Source organism: Trichoplusia ni, chromosome 23 (assembly GCF_003590095.1).
Source record: "Trichoplusia ni isolate ovarian cell line Hi5 chromosome 23, tn1, whole genome shotgun sequence".
NCBI lineage: Eukaryota > Metazoa > Arthropoda > Insecta > Lepidoptera > Noctuidae > Trichoplusia > Trichoplusia ni.
This window is the reverse complement of record NC_039500.1, coordinates 5,148,522-5,165,626: the sequence shown is the minus strand read 5'-3', so window position 1 is coordinate 5,165,626 and position 17,105 is coordinate 5,148,522. Positions and strand designations below refer to the sequence as shown.

Sequence of the window (17,105 nt, the reverse complement as noted above, 5' to 3'; positions counted from 1 at the left end):
AAATGTAGTCATGGTTTTTTTGTAATATGACAATTCTGAACGTAAACGTCAAAACGCTTGAAATCCATAGACAGTATTCATCAACCTTCTTTCCGGTTTCAAAATGGTGAGTGAGTGCGCTGTCTCCTCAATTATTTTGGATTTTCACCAATTATTTCGTGATTAATTGATAAAATCATTTGTTGTAAATTAAAATATATCGTTATAAATTTCATAAAATAATTTACGGACATGCTTAGTGATCAAAAGCATATAGAAACTTTAGCAATTGGTATGATACCTCGTGGCGAAGCTTGTTTTCAACAATGGTTAATAATTTCAGCCGCCCAAGAAGGACACGAAGGCTTCGGCCAAGCAGCCCCAGAAAACACAGAAGAAGAAGGAAGGATCCGGTGGCGGTAAAGCCAAGAAGAAGGTAAACATTTAGTTGTTACAAAAGTGAGGTTATGTGTGCGTGTGTAAATCGAATATATAAAGAATCATAACTTATACAAGGTATTGCTGCACGCGGGATTTAGCAGTAAAATAACAGAAGTCACACAATAGCAAGCCTTTTTAAATTGATGTGCTTTTTGACTTTGCCATATGATTATCATTTCCGCTTGAATTCTGTGAGAGTAAAACTGATATATTGAGGCTGATGGCATCTATTAGCAGTTTTTGATTCAAAGTAAACTTGTGGATATTTCTTGATATTTTTTTTTGACTTTGCAGAAGTGGTCCAAAGGAAAAGTTCGTGACAAGCTTAACAACCAGGTGTTGTTCGACAAGCCCACATATGAGAAACTGTACAAGGAAGTGCCCCAGTACAAGCTGATCACACCCGCCGTCGTCTCTGAGAGGCTGAAGGTCAGGGGATCCCTCGCCAGGAGAGCACTCATTGAGCTCAGGGAGAAGGGTAAGTTGTTCAATATGTCTAATGATTTGTTGTTCAGGAGTCAGGTTACTTGTGAAATTAACAGCTGAAGACTGCACTTGTAATAGTTGTTTGGTTATGTTATTGATCAATCTTTATTATGTGCATTTGTATGTTATGAAAATAAGATAATACTGCTGCTTGATTAGCTTATTAGTTCTTTTACATCTTAATAATTATTGATGATTTGTTTCAATCAGGATTTGAGGCCTCCATTTATTTATTTTTATTTATAATTTCCCTTTAGGCCATAGTTGCATTTACTGTCTCAAGTCATCTTTAATCTGTATATAATTATAGCAAATTACAAGTCATTGAAATTCTTTTGTTATTAAAATGTGATAATTGAGCAAATGTTATACTTTGATATGATGATTCTTTCTTCTGGATTAACCATGACAGTTACAAACTGATATATTGAGTCTGAACCAAAATACTAAATAATTATTCTAGCTGTTGTTATATCACAGTGTTCCTAATGAAGAATGTTTATTTCAGGTTTAATCAAACAAGTAGTCCAGCACCACGGACAGGTCATCTACACTAGGGCCACCAAGGGTGATGACCCCGTCGCATAAGATTATGTATAAGTAAAAAATAAAAAAATCCATAAAATCATAGTTTTTACTTTAAACTCCTTGTTTTACATTTACAATTCACATCACTCATCAATTTTAGTTTCACTTTGCAACTTATACACTTAAGATTTTTAATAATTGACTTTATGTAAAGACAGCTCAGACAAATAGACTAATCTTCATCGGACTGAAATTTTGTGCTTTTCGTCGAGGTCAGCGACTGCAAATCTAGCAGATGGATACACATCTCGCACCTTTTCTTTGAAATTCGTAGCATGATCCTCATTTGTTGTTTCCACCACCACATTAGCCTAGTAAAGTAAAAATAAATCTGTGTAACTAAAAATACTAAAATACACATCCAAACTAAGTAAGCTTTGGTGAAACAGTTTATACCTAAAATGTGTAATGGAATAACTGCCAAGGCTACAGCTCTACTACAATTACTACTATTTAGCTGTCATTTCTAGATATTCCAATAAAAAAGGGAATAGGTTACCCATGTGGTAGTAACATCGCTGTGCACCCACATCTGTTCGGTGACGAGGCTCTTGAGCACGGCGTTCTGGTCTGATATGACCTTGGCAAGGTGCTCCAACCCACTTCGGTGGTCGGGCACGGCCACGGCGAAACGCATGAGCCGCCCGCTCGAGCCCAGCCCGCGCTGGATCGTGCGCGACAGCCGGCCCGAGTCGATGTTGCCGCCGCTTACTATGCACACCGCTCTGCACAATTCATGATGTATTAAGTGATAAATTAATACGGGTTTTGACGCGTTTTTTATTGTAAGCCAACATTTTAGCAGTTATGCATTTGCAGCTGTCATTTTTTAGAAGATACATCTCGACCGACCATGCTCGACCGATTTTGATAAAATTTTGTGTGCGTAATGTAAAGGAAGAAGCACTGATGCCCTTTTTTCGGATAGGAAATTATCATATTTCAATTACTCCTCCCGTCTTGGGTTGAGCGGAAGGGAGTATCAGACTGACCAAAACACAACCATGATCTTTCCTTTACTCTTCCTGTACCGGAGCCACGGTAACCCTTTCTGACAACCCCGCCGCGCCGGAGACAAATAGTTGTAGAAACATTTGTAGGCAATAAATAATACCGTTTTCCCCGGAGCTCTGGCGCGAGGCCTTGCATGACAGCCGCGATGGCGCACACGCCGGCGCCGTCCGCCACCAGCCGCTCGCGCTCCAACATCGATATCATGGCTCGCGCTATGTACACTTCGTCGACTAACAACTGAAATTTAGGATTGGAACAGTCATCCATTATTTTTTTAACAAAGGTTTATGGCCAAGTTAACCGAATTTTATCTCATGATTAAGAACGTAAGTGAATAGACGAGAGTAAACCGTTTTCTTTTAATTATGATTCCACCCCACGAAAGTTATTATATTGCAAGTGATATAATAACTGTGTTAAGTAGGATAAATAGGCACATATAAATAAGAGCACTCGAACCCTCTTAGCGCCTGGACCACAAGTATGAGCAAAAATTCTAATACAGACCAAATATACTAGGAATTTCATAGTACACTCACCATCCTATCTAGTCTTCCCTTGAGTGTGGCAAAGGCATTAACCCCCACAATAGAGGTGTTAAGTCCTTCGCTCAGGTTCGGGACAACGTTCACCGGTACTGGGTACCCTGCCTGCAGCGCTTTCATCATTTTTGGCACCTTCGAGCACTCCGCCCCCTAAAATTATTTCTCCATTTTTAATATATCTATTTAAGGTGGCAGGAACTATTCGACTTCAAGTAGATATTGTGCTTCCTTTTAGTTCGTCGATGAAATTTGAAAACATCGGCCCCCCAGCCTAATGTCTGAATCGTCGGTGATATTAGGTTTTCTTACATATATGAAACATGCATGCAGTGGTGGTAAAGGTAGCCATAGTTCGAGGAGAGATGCCACTCAACGGCAAATACTTTCGTTATACTGACCGACTTGACCAGCAAGTTATAGCTTACATAAACTAGACAGGAGCACTTAAGTTTCTTGCAGGCGATGAGAACGCTCGCCAGCAACCCGCCGGAGCCCACTGGGACTATCACCGCGTCCGCTTCGGGCAGCTGCGTGATGATCTCCAACCCCAACGTGCCCAGGCCGGCCATCACCAAAGGATCGTCAGACCTGAAAATATGCTATGATATAGCAGCTTGAGAAACGAATTCAAATCTGTCTTCCTTCTACATACAAGCAGGATAGAAACGAGGCTTAAATAAGGAGCAGTAAGAAATGTAATCCTTGTGTCGCGGCGGCTTTCACAAACATACACACCTCGTAGTGACCTCAACTACTCGGCTATCTGTGCGAAGGAAGTATCCTAGTTTGTAAGATTAGGTGACTACTTACTCCATGTATATTTGCCGGCTGTCTCTGTGCACTTTCTTGGCGTATGTGATCGCGTCGTCGAGGGAGTCCCCGCATAGCACGACATCGGCGCCGAGCTCGGAGCAGCGCTGCGCGTGCGCCGGCGGAGTGCGCTCCGGTAACACCACCGTCACCTGCGATTGTGTAGACAAAAAGCGGTCTTCAAAGCATTTTGCAAACTGAGAACATATTTCAGACAAACATTATCAGGATATGGTTTACACAAGCATGGATAAGCCGCTAAGTGCGAAATGGCGTTGATGATTATCCAATTTGAAAGAACAACAATTTATGCAACCTGTCAGGCTACCTAGGTTTAGCTAGGTATAGCCTGTTAGTTTTACAAATAGGTATTTACCGGGACGCCTAGAGTACTGCCCTGGTAGGCAGCGCCTAGCGCCATGTTCCCATGAGAGGGCACAATAATGCCGCGCTCACTGCCCGCCACTCCGTACGCCAACATTGCGTTACGGATGCCTCGCTCCGCGCAACTGAAAGAAATGGGACAATTTATTATAAAAACCTTGGAGGCCTACTGCCACATATTAAAGTTATATTAATGCGGTTGTAAAAGTGTGACAGCGCACTACTCTTCGTATGGCGGTGTCTCTCTTCTACAACTTCAACAGGGGTTGTGGCAGGCCCTCTGGTGTGATATGACTAGACTACTTTTACCTTCCACTGTATTGCAAGTTTTCACATTTCAAATAAATGTTGTAGTCCATGTATTTGCTGATCTTTGCTTCCTGAAAATGTAATTCTCATTTTAAATATTTTCTGAGGAACGAATATATACTTAAACGCAAACAATTCAAATTATCTGTAGATAACTCACGCAAAGTGGTGTGTGAATGATACCACCTTCTATTCTCTCCGCAGCTTGTTTGATTTCATTAAATGACAACACATGCGGACGGTCATCTTTAATTAACGTTTCATCCTACAAATAAATAGCAATCCATGTTGGTGAAAATAATTAAATTATTGAGAACACGACATATTATATGGCGTAGGAAATTATTGTGAGGGTATGTTCTTTTATCAATCCTCGGATCTTTAATTTTCATTAACAACGAACTCACCATTATAAATGTTTTCTTAACGATAAATGAAGGCAAGAATTTAGAATTTAGCAAAATATTCCAATTATTTTGATATTTCTCACATTTTATATACCTAGAACCTTTTTAGGTTGATAAATGTAATGTCATAATGGATTGGCAAAAGGCAACAGAAGACAAAAGTTCGCGGATCACGAAAGAGGATGGGTTACAATTGAACTTGGATAAAATGCTGGCATCGAGACCGTGAACGTAGTTTCGTACGTAACTAGATAAATTCTAAGGACCAATACTAACAGCTGATTATAGAATAGGTATTACTGCTTTGTGGAAGAGGCATTGCTCGATACAGTGCGCTATTAAGCTCGCACTACTGTAACCGTGTAACTTTAACAGTTGGCATCAACCCCCTGATATACCAAGGTAGGAGAGTGTTCTGTGCATCATCAACAAAAGGTCGGGTGCAGCGTTGTAATAAACAACTTAGCGCTTGGGTACACAAATGCAATATGAGTTAAGTAGATAATATCTACTTGTATGTACAATATGAGTATCTACATAACGAAAGTCGTTTACTTCGAAGAATGAGTAGGGATATGAGTAATATGTGGATTGGGTATAGAAATAAGTACACTGGGTATTGTAGGAATAATTTATTGTAATATTTTAATGAAAAGTGATGGCGTGTAGGTAACATTTACAGACGGGTACGAAACCAACGGAAGTATCAGATCAGCTATAACATAATAAAGTGCGAGTGAGGGTAGTCCTTGAGTAATTTCTTTTCTAAATCCTTGGCGTGATGTATGTCGCTTGTTTCAATCAGCATATTTACCTGAAAGCGTTTAGATATTAGATAAAAATTGGCGAGATTAGGTAGCGGATTTACGTTAAAGAATCATGACTGTGCCATTTTCTTACGAAACGTAACGTTGAACAATTTATTTGAAATCAACAAAACCGATGCGTTTTGGCACTTTTTGGTTAATATAGGGAGGTCATAAGTTTGGTTACAGAAACTGTAAAGATATCTCTTCTCATCCACGCCCGTTCGGGTACGAAGCTCTTGACGTCGGCGCCGTTGTCCGTGACCTTCGCCAGCAGCTTGGCCATGGCGCCCGGCACGTCGGGCAGCGCCACGCTGAACTTGACGAGGCGGCCCTCCGCCGCCATGCCGCGGTCGATCACCCGTGACATGCGACTGCTGTTGATGTTGCCGCCAGATAATACGCACACGATGCTGAAACGATGGAAGCATGCCAAGTATATGGATAAATATTTTGATATCGAAATATGATATTGGAAAAAAGGCGACGCTTTACACCTTGTAGGCCAACCGTAAACTAGATAATACTTTAAAAAGTGGTGGTAGGCCCACAGGAGAAGGTATGGTACTGGACTTGGGGTCAACTATCGTGCTCTGACTAGAGCTAGTTAAGGCCTGAACGCAGTAGCAAACTGCGGTCTTCATATATGCCAACGTACTTTTTACCGCGTAGCTCCGGAACCTTCCCAGCCATCACCGCAGCGACAGGACAGGCAGCGGCACCTTCCACCACCATCTTTTCTCGTTCCAGAATGTTGATCATGGCTCGCGATATCCACACTTCATCGACTGTTATCTATTAGTAAATTGTTTAACATGAGTGGAAGTGGTAAGTTGATACATTTTTAAGACAACTGTGAGATGTTAAAAGGCAAACCATTCTGTCCAAGTATCCTCTTACAATGTTGAAAGCGTTATTACTGGCTATGATGGTACTGAGACTGTCAGCGATGGTCGGGTTTAGTTGTATCATAACTGGCTTCTTTTCTTGGAGCGCTTTAGTCATTGTAGGAGCCGCCGAACATTCAACGCCCTGGCAAAACGTGAAATCAAGCAAATAAGAGATCGATAAAAGTGGATGGTAATGGGTGGTATAAAACCGCAGTATTTATTTTCTATGTAAATTGCACTTACGTAAATTAAACAATTAGGCTTTAGACTCTTGACAGCCAGTACGAGGCTGGCCACAAGGCCGCCACTGCCGACCGGACATAATATAGCATCCATCTTGTCCATCTGAGTAAGTAATTCCAACCCTAGAGTGCCGTAGCCCGCTATCAGGTCCAAGCGGTCAGACCTACACAATTCATTCATAAATAAACTTATAAAAGTGACTCAAATGTAACTCATTTAAAAATGCACCCAAGAAATTTAATTGTAGGGGGGAATACCACGAAATATTACCCGTGAACATAATTGGAACCAATTTCGTCACAGTAAGTGAGTGCATGCAGGCTGGCGTCGTTCAGATCATTGCCGTGAACTTTCACAATCGCGAAGTTCTCCTTGTACGTGTGTTTGTCGACCAGAGGACAATCCTTCGGTACTATCACGTTGATAGGCACTGACTGCTTGAATCCGTAGTATGTCATCGCGCTAAGGTAGTTTCTACCACCCGATACGGTGCAACCTTTGCTTTTGTCTGAGGGCGACATGCTGGACAGTATATTACAAGCTCCACGTGCTTTGAAACTGTAATAGTTAAATTATAGTAAGTCCTTTTCTTTTCTATAAAGCTAGGAGTAAATAATAACATGTAATAAATCAATTTACGTACCTTCCTGTGTTCTGTAAATTCTCGCATTTCAAGAAAACATTACAAAAGTTTTTTCCTACATATTTAGCTTCCTAAAAAAATATTAATTATTAAAATATGATCTATGTCTTCACAGACAATCGCGGAAGCACTTTCTAGTACTTACGATTACTGGTGTAAATACGACGTCGCTCTTGATCCTATTATGAGCATCCTGTATGTCCTGCAGCTTTAGCTTGATTTTGCTTATATTTTCCGCTTTAGGTTTCTTTTCAACTTCCTAGATATCAATGAAGGAGTAAGGGTGATTTCGAAATTAATACTTGGATATTTGGGAATTTAGCAATCTATATGATAAGTGGAAAAGGTAGATAGGAAAAGCTTATGTATGTGATTATTGTGTTTCTACAATTTAAACTAACGGTGCTCTAAGTGGCTTATACCGTCCGATCATACCTCAGGTACTTCGTATTGTTTGGGGAAACTGTCGCCGAGGATGTTCCACGTTGGTTCTATTTCATTTACTTGAGCCATTTTTCAAGGACGACCGTCTCAAATTGTTGCAGAAAAATAAAATAAAATTCAATGTTCTTTTTTTATATTTTCTATCTTCATTTAATTTACAGTGCACAGAAATTTTTGCAATTTTGCATTTTGTTGATGATGGGTGTATTTTTCCTGTTCTTGATAAACTTAAAACATACGTCTTTTCTGCCAAAAGCGTTTACGAAACTCATTAGTGTTTTTTAGCATAGATTTTCTAACTTGTTAATAGAGTACCTATGTATTGAATATTTAATAAATACCTATTTTATATGGTTTTCGTTAGAAGACTAATTGTATACATTTTATGATCTGCCTATGAGAATTGAACTACTGTATTGTATTTAAACCATTTTTTAATGTTAATAAACTTATTAGAAAGTCTATAACTTAGATGATTTAGAAAGAGAAGAGCCCCGAAGTGTTGTTGTTGTTGGTAACTACGCCATCTACAAAACTAAAAAGTTAAAAACCAATAATAAAAATCGTACACAAAAATATGAAATCCTTTTTAGTAAGATGTAAATTAGAATATTTACATTTACATTATATATATAAATAAATAAAAAAAAACATCTTTAATTTGGCTCATTACGCTACCACTAATAAACTTATTTTGACGCGCGAATGCGAAATAAGTTTCAGTATGCATAGACCCTATTAAATAGCAGGAAACATGAAAATTGTTTACGTTTTACTACCTTCGAAGTAAATTGATAATTTTACACTTGTTTCAGACCATGTTCAAACCAAGCTTATAGTAAGCAGCCGAATAAGAGCCGGTTTATCTTGATTGGCAGTGCAAACTGAAAAATGAATAATAAGTAACAAAAGTTTGTCTCTAGTCATAAAATTTAACAAACCAATGATTTATTATTTGAAAACATACTGGATGTTTCAAGATACACTTGACAAGATGTTTGGTTTGAACAACTTACATTCACTCAAAAGAGGTTAAATATAATTGCCTTCTTGAACATTATGATGCAAGTGTCAATTCCTTGCACTAATGCAGTTGCTTAACGACAGTCAATGTACTAACACGTGGCACAGGAAATCACAGCAGATATTTAGTATCAATAACCAGACATCATGAATAGGTATCTACGTGCCTCATCAGTAAGTCACTACGAAATTTTAAATGAAACATAGATTATATTAATACCATCTTTATTATAACTAAACATAATCTAATTAATAGCTAATGCATCATTTTGAGCTTCCTGTGCTAACTGTACTTGTAAGTTTAGAAGCTTATTCTTCAACACTACTATACCCATGAGGACAATATTCTCTGGTTTGAGTGCTCCGGAGGACTCCACATTGTAAAAGAATTTGTTTGGTTTAGCTTCCCAATTGAACTCTGCTTCAAACTGGTCTTCATCCAGCTCGGTGTGCTCACTCTTAGGCCACTCGTCAGGTTTAGGGTATAATGTGTGTCTCATTATGTTATCAGGGTCATATTCAAAGGACACGCCTGCTGTGGGGTTCCATTTAGCATGTTCCTTGCCAAATCCTTTTTTTGCATATGCTCTCAACTTCAACTCTTGTCCTTTACGCAGCTTTATAATTAAAATCTCATCAGTTTCACCGTAGTCTGCCTGGTCTTCGTCCCGGTGTCGTGACGTCACTGGCACCACTCGTGGGTCGCTCGACTTCAGGTCTGCTGTGGTCACGTGCCTTGTTTGGTCGCCTGTACACTTCACGTCCAGTGTGAACTCAACGCTGCATTCTGAACAGAAGTCGGCGCACATACAATCTCTTGAGTAACGAATTTTGTCCACCACATCGTCTGATATGAGCGGAATTAGACCAATGCGATGCGCGAGGAACTCGTCACTAAGTACTGTCGAATTTGCTTCTAATTGCACCCAATCGATTGCCATTGTCGGCGTTTCGGCTATAAACACTCTCCGCATACTATTAGCGACGCTAAGTTCGGTGTCTTCAACAATAAATTTAACATTATCATCTGTTAATTCTGTAATGTGTACAGAAGGTTGATTAGCGTAAGGCATCTTCCTTTATAAACCAATAATATGAAACTGTAAAATTAATTCCTGTAAGCTTACGTTTATATCTTTATTTCGAAGTTGTTGTTACAACAATCGTAAAATAACCTCACAACGCTATTCGCTGACACTTTTGACAGTGACATAAAAATATTGCCAGATCGCAACGCGTTTAGTTCCTTGCTTTGAAGCGTACACGTTTATTACGCGTAGCATAATATTAACCAGCGAAGCACGTGAAAGAGCTTAAGTTAAGGTTTTGGCCAAGTATGTATGATTCACAAAATGAAATGGAAGATTTTTAAATCATAACCTGTAAGTGTGTAAGTAAATACCTAAAGAGTTATGTGCACTGCGTAAAATAATTTCGACACTAATTAACATTATAAAAACATAATAATGTTATCAATACATAATCTTGCAAAACTTTAAATAAACTAAAGATAACCGAATCATTACTTAGTTGGGCCCACTGATTTGCAGTCGCTCATTTGCTTCAACTGGTTCCAATAAATAACAGATATCTAAATGGAACGTTACAAGCTCGGACCCGCAGTGAGTATCTACTTTTCTACTGATATGTGCCCACCTACTGGCCTAATACATCGATAGACAAGGCTCATTCCATCATGACTACAATTTCACCTTTAACCTTCATCATATAATAATTAGCGCTTTTATTCTGTGATAACGGCGCAAAACACTCATTCCTCTGAGAGAAACCAGGGTGGATCGAGGCCTAGCGTCGGATTAGATTTAGTTATGTTTTAGTATTTATATCGTAAAAATATAATCATGGTGTTCCAGACGATCGAGTATGATCCTATGTGTGATAAAGAAAAACCACAGAGAATTTCATTTGAAGATGTTTCGGCAGCTGCTTTTAGGATTCAAAGTGAGATAGTGAAAACGCCTTGCGTGGTAAGTTCTTTTTCTACCTGTAAAGGTGTTTTTTGTGTAGAGTATTTCCATGTTGGATAAAATTAATTTAACTCATTTTCAGAAATCTCACATGTCTACGACTTTTGGAATGGAAATTTATCTCAAGAATGATTTCCTGCAACATACTGGCAGGTCGGTAAACATACATTAATAAGCGTTTCTCGTGCTTCACTTTCAAAACTGACCTGAAACTTATATTGCAGTTTCAAAGAGCGTGGTGCACGAAATGCTCTTCTGCTTTTAAATAAGGAGACCAAAGCTCGCGGTGTGATTTCTGCTTCTCTGGGGAATCACTCGCAGGCGCTGAGTTTCCATGCCAACAACCTCAACATCCCTGCAACCGTGGTGATGCCCAACGTAGCTCCGATTATGAAAATCCAAAAGTGTCGCTCTTATGGAGCCAATGTCATCATACACGGCCATGACATGAAGGAGGCTAAGTACCACGCCATGAGCCTGGCTAAGGAGCGCGGTCTCACCTACATAAATGGGTAAGCATCATTCATTTATAGAAACTTTTGACGACCTCCGTGGTCGAGTGGCGTACGCACCGGTTTCAAGGTGTCGCTAACTCTGAGGTCCCGGGTTCGATCCCCGGTCGGGTCAATAAAAAATCACATTTCTACATTGTCTCGGGTCTGGGTGTTTGTGGTACCTACGTTGTATCTGAATTCCATAACACAAGTGCTTTGGCAACTTACTTTGGGTTCAGAACAATGCATGTGATGTTGTCCGCATTTATTTATTATTATTTATTTATTACACTTGTTTTTTAATCAAAATTGCATGCAAGTTAGAAGAAACTTTCAAATTCAATTCTACAAGAAATTCGGAAAAATACGTTTGCTCTGTCGTAACAGGAAGTTCCACAATTTTTTAACATTTCACCGTTACCGATATTGTAGTTCGTTTGTCCCCAGTTACGACCACCCTCACATAATGTCGGGGCAGGGGACCGTGGGGTTGGAGATCGTGGAGCAGGTGCCCGACGTGGACGCCGTGCTGGTGCCGGTGGGGGGCGGAGGCCTGCTCGCCGGGGTCGCCACCGCCATCAAGCATCTCAAGCCGCATGTGCTCATCTATGTAAGTCCTTCACTTTATGACCAGTCACCTAACAAAAGCAACTTACAAGCGGTCGTAACTCGTAAAACATTTTTATGCTATTGAAAAATGACCCGAGGTCCGAGGACAACACGTCTACTAATAAACCTATCATGGCAACATAAAATATAATATTTACGATGTTGTTCTGTTTTCAAATAATCGATGTGACAATAATTGATGGCCAGTAATTGATTGTGCCAAATACATGAGGGACGATGGGAATTTTGGCGCTCGCGGCTATCATTTAACACATCACACTCATTATATGCGCAAGTACGTAAGTGTGTGTCGTTGTACACCCACAATTTGGTATGAAGGAAGCTGAAATCTTGGATTAACCCAGGCTACTTTTACCCGACTTCGTTAAATGAGGGTAATATTTTTGCAGCGAGCATCAGTTAATAATAAGCCAAAAAGCAAGAGCTCATTGAAAGACCATACTGGGTATATCTGAAGGTAAGATAACTATAGTTATGGAAATGAGATACCGCCTTACATATATATAGAGCAGAATCTCTTCCAAATCTTCAGCAGTTTTGCTTTAAGGAATGTGGTACGGAGTTTTGCTTTCATCCTTAAGTTCTCAAGTGTACAACCGACGCATTAGGGAATTACGTAAACCGCTTGCATTTGTCATGCAACAAATATAAAGGGATGTTGGCAAGCTTGAAGGTCATAAGTACTCAAATTGTTTAATACCTGGATCAGCGGAAGATAGATAGATTTATTTAAAAACAAATTGGAATAAATTTTGTTGACACCCAGTGTACTTACTTCATGTTTAAATTTTAGATAGAATTCCATGTTTTTTTTTTTTACTTATTTACTTCCTACTAATTCCTTTATGTATGTTTTACATAGATTATTGAAACAGCATGATCTCAAAGGTCTTGGTGGAATTTTATTAGAAGATGTCCAGGAATCCTTGCCACACTGTGAAAGAGCACTGAAAAGTTTAGCACAAGAAATTCTATACATAGCTCGGCCAACAGACAAAAAGAAAATATTATTTTATAATGATAAAACTGCTACATTAGATGTAAGTATTTTCATATAGTTGTTTTATTTGGTCATTCTTCATTTTTTTTTTGGTGGCTATTAAAATCTTTTTTATTTTTACAGGTTGATGAAGAATTTGTCAAACTATGGCGCGCAACAGCCGTTGATGCTATGGATGATGCGAAAATCGAAGAATATTTAGAGAAACAGGGTATTAAGTCAATGCAGGACCATGGCCCCAGAAAGCCAGTTGTACCAAAACGAAAGAAAACTGCACAAAAACGGCGGCAGTTCAAGAAACCCAGAGACAACGAGCACTTGGCTGATGTCCTTGAAAACTTATGAAGACAATACTTTGACCCAGAAGGGCGTTACTATAAAATAAAAACTGATTTTGCAAGCACTTTGTTTTATTGTACTTACCTAGATAACCTTTTTACTCTGGCAAATAATTAAATTGATTTTGAAACATGGGTGCGTAAATAAACTTATTCTAGTGCGTATTTTAGTGCAGCTTATCCCAAACTGTAGTTGGAACTACCCTATTTCCATTAATCTAACAATTCATGAATATTATTTCGCACTAAAAACAATAACATAATGTATTCATCGACTGACTTAATTTCTAGTAGGATCCCCGAACTGCTAATGGCTTTAAAATGTAATCAATTCTTCTTTATATCGAATACAAAAATATCAACTCGATTAAAACTTATAGTACGCTGCAAGTTGCATATGGCAACACTTTTGTTAAAGTCATCGACCTGTAACCCCTCTATAATGTTCTGTGCCTGTAACTGTCACTTTAAAAACAATAATATTTATGGTTTTTCATTTCCGTGAAACCGTACGAGTCGCTACAAAAATTTTAATAAATAATACTCAATAAAAATACGTAACAATGTCGCAAACACAAATGCTATTGTCGTGGGACGAATACCAAAAGAACATCTGTAATGGTTTGAGTGAACTTCAGCAGGTAATTTAGTAGTTCTAGTTCCATACAAATCACTCTCATAAACCAAAGAAATATAGTTTAGTATAGGTTTAGATAGACACTTCTAACTGTTACCTTACGTTTTTTAAATATCGTCGCATCTTTTGTTATTGCAGATAAGTGTATTTTATATTGTTATGCCTGTACAAGATCGTACTAAAGAGTAATATTCTCTTCCTTATTATTGTGGTTTCATAAACTGAAAGGAGTTTTAGTTAATCACATAAAAACAATTTGTGTACCTTCTATTATGACTGATTTTGCTTCACTTTGCTGTATAATATTTACCACCTTTGCATTCTAGTACAATGAATATAAACCTATAATTTGTTGTGTAGCATGGGGACTTGTAGACATGACCCTGGCTGCAGATGGTCATCATGTGAAGGTACATCAGCTGGTCATGTCTATGGCCAGTCCTTACATCAGGGCACTGATAACTTCTGTCAACTGCCCTCACCCTGTAATATTCTTAAATGTAAGTAAAAATAAATTGAATGATATGCAAGTTTTAAATGTATAACAATTTATTAAAAGGTATATGTTCAATTTCATGCTTGAATAGTAATCTACTTATAAGTTAACTTTATGTTACTAGAGTACATATACACTGGAGAAGTGCTTGTGGATAGAAACAAACTGGCCGAAGTCATTACAGCTGGGAAGGCACTACATATTAAAGGCCTTAGAGGAATGGTAAGAAATCTTACATAACAGTGGCCTATAAATATTTCACCAGTGAGGGCTTTCTGCTTTCCATTTCTGGTCTTGAGGGAATTTTAATGTTGAGTATATTATTTTAGAACCATGTCAAAATTGAAAAATGTTGTCAACAATTGTCAGCTTGTTATACAGAGTTGGTATCCTGTTATCTTTACCATGAATAACTGAATACCACATGCATTGCATTTTATGACACTTAATACCTTGTTGTTTAACACAGTTCGAACCAAATACACCAGAAGCAGAGGATCCAAGCACAGTGAGGACCATGAGCCCACTAACAAAAAATGTAACAGAAAAGTTAATGCAAAGTAGAGAAAACGAGAAAAAGGTTGAAAAGCAAGAGGAAAGCCACCCAGCTCAGCCTATACATAAGTATACATTATCAAAAATTATCTAACATTTATTTTTACAAATTTAAAATGATCTTGCTTTTAGAAGTAAAATATTTTATTGTTATGTAAATAAATATTTTTTTCTTTCTAATAAAACAAAATTAGTATAACTGTTAACTGGACTGAGTAAGACTGGCAGGGTAAATAGAGACAAAGCATTGAATTTTTTTTTTCTTTTTATAATTTTTAAGTACCTATACATTATGGTTACTGGAAATTATTCTTCATTTGCAGAATTAATATAGATTAATTCTGCAAATGAAGAATAATTTCCAGTAACCATAATGTATAGGTACTTAAAAATTATAAAAAGAAAAAAAAAATTCAATGCTTTGTCTCTATTTACCCTGCCAGTCTTACTCAGTCCAGTTAACAGTTATACTAATTTTGTTTTATTAGAAAGAAAAAAATATTTATTTACATAACAATAAAATATTTTACTTCTAAAAGCAAGATCATTTTAAATTTGTAAAAATAAATGTTAGATAATTTTTGATAATGTATACTTATGTATAGGCTGAGCTGGGTGGCTTTCCTCTTGCTTTTCAACCTTTTTCTCGTTTTCTCTACTTTGCATTAACTTTTCTGTTACATTTTTTGTTAGTGGGCTCATGGTCCTCACTGTGCTTGGATCCTCTGCTTCTGGTGTATTTGGTTCGAACTGTGTTAAACAACAAGGTATTAAGTGTCATAAAATGCAATGCATGTGGTATTCAGTTATTCATGGTAAAGATAACAGGATACCAACTCTGTATAACAAGCTGACAATTGTTGACAACATTTTTCAATTTTGACATGGTTCTAAAATAATATACTCAACATTAAAATTCCCTCAAGACCAGAAATGGAAAGCAGAAAGCCCTCACTGGTGAAATATTTATAGGCCACTGTTATGTAAGATTTCTTACCATTCCTCTAAGGCCTTTAATATGTAGTGCCTTCCCAGCTGTAATGACTTCGGCCAGTTTGTTTCTATCCACAAGCACTTCTCCAGTGTATATGTACTCTAGTAACATAAAGTTAACTTATAAGTAGATTACTATTCAAGCATGAAATTGAACATATACCTTTTAATAAATTGTTATACATTTAAAAACTTGCATATCATTCAATTTATTTTTACTTACATTTAAGAATATTACAGGGTGAGGGCAGTTGACAGAAGTTATCAGTGCCCTGATGTAAGGACTGGCCATAGACATGACCAGCTGATGTACCTTCACATGATGACCATCTGCAGCCAGGGTCATGTCTACAAAGTCCCCATGCTACACAACAAATTATAGGTTTATATTCATTGTACTAGAATGCAAAGGTGGTAAATATTATACAGCAAAGTGAAGCAAAATCAGTCATAATAGAAGGTACACAAATTGTTTTTATGTGATTAACTAAAACTCCTTTCAGTTTATGAAACCACAATAATAAGGAAGAGAATATTACTCTTTAGTACGATCTTGTACAGGCATAACAATATAAAATACACTTATCTGCAATAACAAAAGATGCGACGATATTTAAAAAACGTAAGGTAACAGTTAGAAGTGTCTATCTAAACCTATACTAAACTATATTTCTTTGGTTTTATGAGAGTGATTTGGTATGGAACTAGAACTACTAAATTACCTGCTGAAGTTCACTCAAACCATTACAGATGTTCTTTTGGTATTCGTCCCACGACAATAGCATTTGTGTTTGCGACATTGTTACGTATTTTTATTGAGTATTATTTATTAAAATTTTTGTAGCGACTCGTACGGTTTCACGGAAATGAAAAACCATAAATATTATTGTTTTTAAAGTGACAGTTACAGGCACAGAACATTATAGAGGGGTTACAGGTCGATGACTTTAACAAAAGTGTTG

General features: G+C 37.7%; 4 protein-coding genes and 2 pseudogenes across 6 annotated transcripts; 3 read left to right on the top strand and 3 right to left on the bottom strand.

The window, feature by feature from the left end:
- The first annotated feature begins 87 nt into the window (after window positions 1-87).
- Window positions 88-1,531, top strand: LOC113504981 (40S ribosomal protein S25). Its single transcript, XM_026887503.1, has 4 exons — window positions 88-106; window positions 323-415; window positions 715-898; window positions 1,415-1,531. Exons 1-4 carry the CDS (start codon window positions 104-106, stop codon window positions 1,492-1,494), a joined length of 360 nt encoding a protein of 119 aa, XP_026743304.1. The 5' UTR covers window positions 88-103; the 3' UTR covers window positions 1,495-1,531.
- On the bottom strand, window positions 1,523-8,290 carry LOC113504984. The gene is made up of 17 exons (XM_026887505.1): window positions 7,981-8,290; window positions 7,691-7,804; window positions 7,546-7,616; window positions 7,173-7,460; window positions 6,903-7,065; window positions 6,646-6,801; window positions 6,428-6,564; window positions 5,957-6,182; window positions 4,717-4,821; window positions 4,557-4,627; window positions 4,240-4,372; window positions 3,864-4,015; window positions 3,479-3,641; window positions 3,048-3,203; window positions 2,609-2,745; window positions 1,994-2,219; window positions 1,523-1,805 (listed from the first exon to the last, which is right to left on the bottom strand). Exons 1-17 carry the CDS (start codon window positions 8,056-8,058, stop codon window positions 1,674-1,676), a joined length of 2,508 nt encoding a protein of 835 aa, XP_026743306.1. The 5' UTR covers window positions 8,059-8,290; the 3' UTR covers window positions 1,523-1,673.
- Window positions 8,291-9,073: 783 nt separating this feature from the next.
- Window positions 9,074-12,201, top strand: LOC113504975 (L-threonine dehydratase catabolic TdcB-like). Of its 3 annotated transcripts, none has more exons than XM_026887495.1 (5): window positions 9,074-9,186; window positions 10,887-11,000; window positions 11,083-11,153; window positions 11,225-11,512; window positions 11,927-12,201. In XM_026887495.1, the coding sequence occupies exons 1-5, from the start codon at window positions 9,160-9,162 to the stop codon at window positions 12,186-12,188; spliced, it is 762 nt and encodes a 253-aa protein (XP_026743296.1). In that variant the 5' UTR covers window positions 9,074-9,159; the 3' UTR covers window positions 12,189-12,201. The 3 variants fall into 3 exon arrangements, with proteins under 3 accessions (XP_026743296.1, XP_026743298.1, XP_026743297.1); XM_026887497.1 differs by having other exon boundaries at window positions 9,078-9,186; window positions 11,942-12,201; XM_026887496.1 differs by lacking the exon at window positions 9,074-9,186 and adding an exon at window positions 10,498-10,634.
- LOC113504973 lies at window positions 9,221-10,239 on the bottom strand (annotated as a pseudogene).
- Window positions 12,202-12,937: 736 nt separating the features above from the next.
- LOC113504978 lies at window positions 12,938-13,525 on the top strand (annotated as a pseudogene).
- A 2,220-nt stretch (window positions 13,526-15,745) lies between these two features.
- On the bottom strand, window positions 15,746-17,016 carry LOC113504982 (protein bric-a-brac 2-like). The gene is made up of 4 exons (XM_026887504.1): window positions 16,866-17,016; window positions 16,367-16,507; window positions 16,148-16,245; window positions 15,746-15,900 (listed from the first exon to the last, which is right to left on the bottom strand). Exons 1-4 carry the CDS (start codon window positions 16,941-16,943, stop codon window positions 15,858-15,860), a joined length of 360 nt encoding a protein of 119 aa, XP_026743305.1. The 5' UTR covers window positions 16,944-17,016; the 3' UTR covers window positions 15,746-15,857.
- Window positions 17,017-17,105: the final 89 nt, after the last annotated feature.

Excerpts from the sequence above, each read along its gene's own strand:
- LOC113504981 (XM_026887503.1), top strand. Across the intron at positions 416-714 it reads GCGGTAAAGCCAAGAAGAAG|AAGTGGTCCAAAGGAAAAGT; the intron begins GTAAACATTTAG and ends TTGACTTTGCAG. Across the intron at positions 899-1,414 it reads CATTGAGCTCAGGGAGAAGG|GTTTAATCAAACAAGTAGTC; the intron begins GTAAGTTGTTCA and ends TGTTTATTTCAG.
- LOC113504984 (XM_026887505.1), bottom strand. The coding sequence starts at position 8,058 with ATGGCTCAAGTAAATGAAATAGAACCAACGTGGAACATCCTCGGCGAC. Across the intron at positions 7,617-7,690 it reads TCGTATTTACACCAGTAATC|GAAGCTAAATATGTAGGAAA; the intron begins GTAAGTACTAGA and ends ATATTTTTTTAG. Across the intron at positions 2,220-2,608 it reads CCAGAGCTCCGGGGAAAACG|AGCGGTGTGCATAGTAAGCG; the intron begins GTATTATTTATT and ends TGAATTGTGCAG.
- LOC113504975 (XM_026887495.1), top strand. The coding sequence starts at position 9,160 with ATGAATAGGTATCTACGTGCCTCATCA. Across the intron at positions 11,001-11,082 it reads TAGTGAAAACGCCTTGCGTG|AAATCTCACATGTCTACGAC; the intron begins GTAAGTTCTTTT and ends ACTCATTTTCAG. Across the intron at positions 11,513-11,926 it reads GGTCTCACCTACATAAATGG|TTCGTTTGTCCCCAGTTACG; the intron begins GTAAGCATCATT and ends CCGATATTGTAG.
- LOC113504982 (XM_026887504.1), bottom strand. The coding sequence starts at position 16,943 with ATGTCGCAAACACAAATGCTATTGTCGTGGGACGAATACCAAAAGAAC. Across the intron at positions 16,508-16,865 it reads GTTTGAGTGAACTTCAGCAG|CATGGGGACTTTGTAGACAT; the intron begins GTAATTTAGTAG and ends TTTGTTGTGTAG. Across the intron at positions 15,901-16,147 it reads TTAAAGGCCTTAGAGGAATG|TTCGAACCAAATACACCAGA; the intron begins GTAAGAAATCTT and ends TGTTTAACACAG.